The 6,152-nt window shown below is 32.2% G+C and overlaps 1 protein-coding gene across 1 annotated transcript; it reads left to right on the top strand.

Moving 5' to 3' along the window:
• The first annotated feature begins 4,648 nt into the window (after positions 1–4,648).
• On the top strand, positions 4,649–5,178 carry LOC131859996 (probable aquaporin NIP-type). Its single transcript, XM_059214331.1, has 2 exons — positions 4,649–4,789; positions 4,927–5,178. The coding sequence occupies exons 1-2, from the start codon at positions 4,649–4,651 to the stop codon at positions 5,176–5,178; spliced, it is 393 nt and encodes a 130-aa protein (XP_059070314.1).
• Positions 5,179–6,152: the final 974 nt, after the last annotated feature.

The raw sequence follows: 6,152 nt of genomic DNA, 5'->3' as shown, positions 1-6,152 counted from the left end.
ATTTACTCTGGTCTTGCTTCTAAACTCATTCTTGGTTTCTTTGAAAATTCTATTCACCTCTTCTACCGAAATCACAGGATAAATATTTACCAAGGTACACTCTTTAAGTTTGTTATTTTCTTCCTTAGCACTCAATCTTCTCATTTTTAATACATCATATAGGCTTTTAGGAATCTCAAACATAATCTCAACGAGAGTCCTATTGAATATATTCAAGTACTTAATAGTGGCTTCTTCTAGAGTTCTCTGACCGACTTCATCAAATTTGTCATGAGATTACCTTGAACAATGAGAGCTTTTTCAACATCATCAACAAACATACCAGATGGATCTAGCTTCATCTTCTTGCTAGCTTTCTCCTCACCTGAGGGCTTGTCCTTAGATAGTTTTGAAGCTTTAATGTTCTTTGTATTTATTTCCTTTACTGCTTCATCAGACTTAGTTTCTTCATCATCATCCACAACAACATATACTCTTGTGCCTTTATCCTTCTTCCTCTTCCCTTCTCTGTCGGATGGCTTGACTTGGGGTTTTGTTGAGCTGGCTGGCTTTTGAGAACCAAAGGAAGGTGCAGAGCTCCTAGTAGGTCTAGATCTGGCAGAGGAAGCTACCGAACTAATTTACTCAACCTTTACTATCCTTCCTTGTTCAGCTTTCTCTCTCCTCTTCTTAGCTTCCTTAATGTTTGTATCGCCATATATGAATTATGCCAGAATTAGTAGTTTTTCCTTTATCTAGTACATAAATTTTCTAATGGTATATTTGTAGCATATGCATCCTAATGGGCAGCAACATTTGTAATATTCTAGCATGCTATCTTCAAAAAATGAATTTTCTTTAAAATGAGCAAACCAAATATTGTGGAGAACAAAGCATAATTGTCTGCTTCCATATTGTCTTTTATTGTAAAGGACAACCAATAGAAATAGGAAGTACCCAAAACAAACAATGTTAAAGATAACTTAGATTACAATATTATTTGGTAAGATTAGTATTCATGTGTGATATCATGTGAAAATTTATAAAATTTCATTTATATAAATTTGAATTAATAAAAATAAAATTTATTATAATTTGATTAGATTTAAAGTATTTGTTTTATTTTTAATAAAAAATTAAATAATACATTTCTTAATATATCGTTTCGGTTTCTCCTAGGGTTCAAGGGGAAGCTTCAACATTTAGAAAGTATAAAAAAAGAGATATTTTGAATGTGTTCTGGCATGAGAGGAAATTGATTTGAGTATTATATTTAGGGCATTGAAGAAGAATTCAACTTTTCATTGGTTGTAGAAGATAGACATGAAAGGAGAGGACAATTAATGTTACACCCACATGTCGTACCAATCTTTCCAAGTTAATTGTATTCTAATATTAAAGCAATTGCCATAATGAAAACCTAGTTTGACCTTAAGCCTAAACATTATTTATACAACACTTCATTACCCAAAAAAAAATCAACAGCTATTTTTTTTAATTACAATGAACAAATGAAGAAAGAAAAAATGTAAAGGCGTTGAATAACCTCCACATAATCATAATCCAAATATGCATCATTAATATCATTTCATTTAACATTTGACCATATGAAAGAAACGAACTCGAGATATGTAATTTAAGTCGAATTAAACAAATCACTTAATCTGCAACTTGATAACATCATAACATAAATCAAAACAATCTGAAACTCAACAGTCTAACATCATAACATAAATCAAAATAATCTGAAACTCAACAGTCTTTTTCCCTCCACTTCATTATGGCTGTTCAGCTTCTTCTTGGAATACATATGATTATTGGAGTTGTATATATGTATGTCATATGCTGCAGTATATATTGTTGTGAGCAAGAGCATTAATCAATAAGAGAACTCTCCTGCTTTAAACTGAACCCAGCCATCTTGGTAAGCCACTATAACTTCTATTTTCTTGTTATGCTGTTTCTTTCTTATTCTGTTTTATTCGTTTTCTGCACTGTGTTTTTCACACTCCATTCTTTCACATACCCAAACTTTTCCATGGAAAAGATCATTTATTCGAATAGCCTTATCCAGAATTTCGACAGTGACAAAATCTTCCGTCACATACTGAGTCGCCAATTCATGAGAGGCCCAAAATCTTGAACTAAATCAAATGAGTTTTAGAGAAAAAGGGACACCATCTAAGATGAGTAAAGACTATGGGGAGCCTTTGTAATCAGAAAATATTACCCACTCACTGTACGAATAGACTGTTCTATTTTCTATGAGTACCAAGCAAAGACCCCGTGCATATGCATGGCTAAAAAGATCTGATAGATCTGATTTAATGTCGTTTTATATCCTTAAGCACAGAATACTATTTTGGATTAGAGTTTCTATAGAAAACCAATCTTCTTTCAATAGATGAATGAAATCTACATAGATAGTTTGGCCCTCTGATCAGAAATAAGTCAGAGTATTAAATATTTTAATCTTTAATTAATTTTTGTCTTCATATAAATGTAATAACCTTTCAATACTGGATTGTCTTTTCAATTTCTGATAAGGACATAAATGCGGTGGCTATTCAGCTTCTTTGAAAACTTATAAATAAGCCCAATTCGAATCCAATTGCAAGGAGTTGGAGAGTTATAGAGTTACAAAATTATAGGCATACACTCCTTCACAAGATTGCCTAAATTGTACAGGCTCGGGTATAGAGTTTGCTCAAATTGGATAGATTCCAGGCATACAACTCTCTTTTACAGAGTTTGCCCAAATGGGATAGATTCAAGGGCACACAACTCTCTTTCACAGAGTTTGCCAAAAATTGTATGATTCTTATATATTTTCAATGAAATGAAATTTTATATGATTTGTTATGTGTTTACAATACCACAAATTCTGCTTTGGGTATTGTCCTCTGAATTGACAAAATAATTCAGATCACCCTCTTTTGAGAAAAAAACAAAATTTAATATCTTTGGTTAATTTCTTTTCTAATGTTTTATGGAATTTGCATGTTAGTTCTAGTTAAATTACTCGATAGTTTAGACCATCTTCTTTTCCATATTAAATGAAAATATCATTTTACAAACATTTGTCTTTGAAATATTAACATGAAACTTATTCTGCAACAGATCAGTTAAGAAAATGGCAGAGCAAGGAGCAGCAGGTCAGATTGTGAATAATGAGGCAGGAGAGAGTTCTAATGTAAGAGATGCTCTCACGCGCCGAGAAATAATACAAGTGGTAGAAGGCCTACCTACCGTAAAAATTACTGAGAATCATCTCAATGAAAATATTGAATGTCAGATTTGTTTAGCTGGTTTTGACGAAAGGGAAGAGTATTGCCATTTGCATTGCAATGAAGGCCACATATTCCACAGGTGTTGCATTAAATATGTGTTCATTAGGATTCTCGACATGAACGATCGAGCTTGTGAATTGAGAAGTGAAATTATTAGACAAAAAACTGCGTATGAAGCTGACCGCGATAATCAAGCTGATAACTTCGCATATCAACTTAACATATTTCACAGAGCTCTCGATTCATTACAGGAGGAGTTTATCAGTTACGAAAACGCAGTTGACGGCTGTATATACGACTATCCCAGACCTGAATGCAATAGATACTGTGATACATTAGAAAGGGTCAATCTTATTTTCGATGAACTAGAAGGTTTGCTAGAGGAGTTTGATTGAAGGATTGCTTTGTAAATGTCATTTTGTGCCCCTCCTGCACTGTGTCCTCTTATAACTAGTAGATTTCAGTGTTGCTATGACTAGTAGATTTCTCTTGTGGTTTCAGTCATGATGAATTGTGTTGATGTGTCGTGCTATTGTATTGTGATTCATGTATGGATAGTAACCCGGTTCGGGGATTTGTTATGTGATTGTTATCACTGAGTAACTGGTATTTAATCTTATATGATGATTAACGATGCTTAACATGTTAGCTTAGAAGAGATCATGGTTGTGAAGTAAATGGTAGTTAATAATGTTAATGTTATGTAATGGGTATCTCATGTTATTTAATGATAATTGTTGATAAGTTGGGTTAATTAATGATTATTTGTCATAATTATATAGATAATGATTGTGTGTGAGAAGGGGTGTTGTTGTAACATTCAATACAAAAGAATGATTATGTCGTTAAGTTTTTTTTTTATTGATATTATTTTATGATGATTAGTGTGTTTCAACTATTTATCTATATATGATCTGATATATTTGACACATGATATTTAAATGATGATAGATATTAGACATAGACTCCACCTAATTTCATAAATCTAAATATGTATGAAAATAAATATAATCCTGACGATGATTAAATTGGAGATGATCATATCATTCAGCCTAACTATCATTACTACTCTTGCGCGACAATTGCCATGTCCTTCTGCCTACCCATCCGGTTATCGTGTGGTAAAGTCTGGCTACGCTTTGCATACTGTATTATACAAGTGACAAGTGTTTGTGCATCTTAGCTAAATTGCAGACCGCCTAATAAGGAGTGGAATAATTTTCACCATGGAAAAGCAAAGCATGAAACCTCCTTTGGCCGTAAACTATCTTTCTCCTAACTCAAACAAGCCAAACATGGAAGATGCGAAAGCTACTAAAGCAAACAACATTTTCACAGAGGCTACAATCTACAAAAAGGTATAACTAATCAAAATATAGATGGACGGTATCTTAACTTATGTTGGGGTTTCTGCTGTTTTTGGGCTGGTTATAATAATGGCGATAATATACTCTGTTTCTCACAGAAATCCTTTAGTTAGTCTTGCTTTCTCAGTAGTGGGAAAACTTTCTGTTAAGGAGGTGAGTTGATCCAACATAGTAAGTGCAAAAAAAGATTCAAAATATAACAGATAGGATTGGATTAATCTGTGCTTCAATGTATGTTTTTCTCTTCTTTTTCATCTGATACTTTCTTTGTATACTTGTGATATTGCCAGCTGCCCGTTTATATTGTGTCTCAGATTGCGGGTGCCACAGCAGCTGCAGCTCTACTCCATGAAATAATTACAAACACATCCATTAATGTTACTGTCACTGTTCCTGTGGGACATCCTTTTGTATCACTGGTGGTGGAATTCATTATTACCTTCATAAGAGCCCTTGTTATATCTGGAACAGCTACAGATCCTAAAGCATTAAGTCAGAAAATTTATCACAACTCACCGATCCCGTTAACATTTAGAACATAAAAACAGTTTTAAATGTTCTATCAGTATCACATGTTCATGTTGTTTGTGAATTCAATTGTGTAAATTTTATTTTATATCAATGATATGGATCATAGATTTGTTTTGTATTGATGTTAGAGATTATATTCAATGATCTGTTATCAAATAGTAGAAAGGAAAAGGCTTAAATCGTGTTAAATATTTAGAGTCGATTGACATTTTCTAGACTTAATATGTTGCTTAATGTGTGTTGACACACTAAGAATACACTTCTAGACTTAAAATGTGTTACAAATATTTATTTGGAAATGATAATGAAATGCTTTCAAATTTTATTATATTTTAAATATCTACTAAATTGATAATATTTTACATCCTGGACGCTCTCGGGATGTTCCATGAATCCAGCAAGATCTCTGAGGCCTGCATTATCAATTATAATGGACATTGGATGTATATTCTTGGACCTATTTCTTATAGCCTAATGGATAGAGGTTTCTTAATTCTTCTCCAACGGAGAATGGATGGTTGGTAACCATGGCAATTTGGTACGGTAGTTTCTATTTATAGGTATGATAGTTTGTTATGTTTCTTTAAAAATAAGGTTATCTGACTAAGTCATATGTAGACAGACCGCCTCTGGATCCATTAATCCATTTCCATTCTCAATGTATTCCAGAGTTCCAGTTACATTTCCAATGTATTCTAGAATTGAAATATTCTTTTAATGATATTTTGGTAAGGAAATCTTATTCAGAACATTTAATTAAACTTATAGAATATGTAATAGCAATACAACTAAATGCTTATTTCATTTGATAAAATATATAAATATAACATTTTATAAAAATATTAATTTTTCATTCTAGATTTTAGTTATGATTAATACATAATATGTGTTTTTTTTCTTTTTGTCTTATTATTTTCTTCTAAGTAATATTATCATAATAGAAGTTTAGGTTTTACACATTTTTATTAAATTATGTGGATTGTAG

This window comes from Cryptomeria japonica, chromosome 11 (genome assembly GCF_030272615.1).
Source record: "Cryptomeria japonica chromosome 11, Sugi_1.0, whole genome shotgun sequence".
Lineage (NCBI taxonomy): Eukaryota > Viridiplantae > Streptophyta > Pinopsida > Cupressales > Cupressaceae > Cryptomeria > Cryptomeria japonica.
Note: the sequence above shows the minus strand (reverse complement) of the source record. Positions and strands in the feature narration are given on the sequence as shown.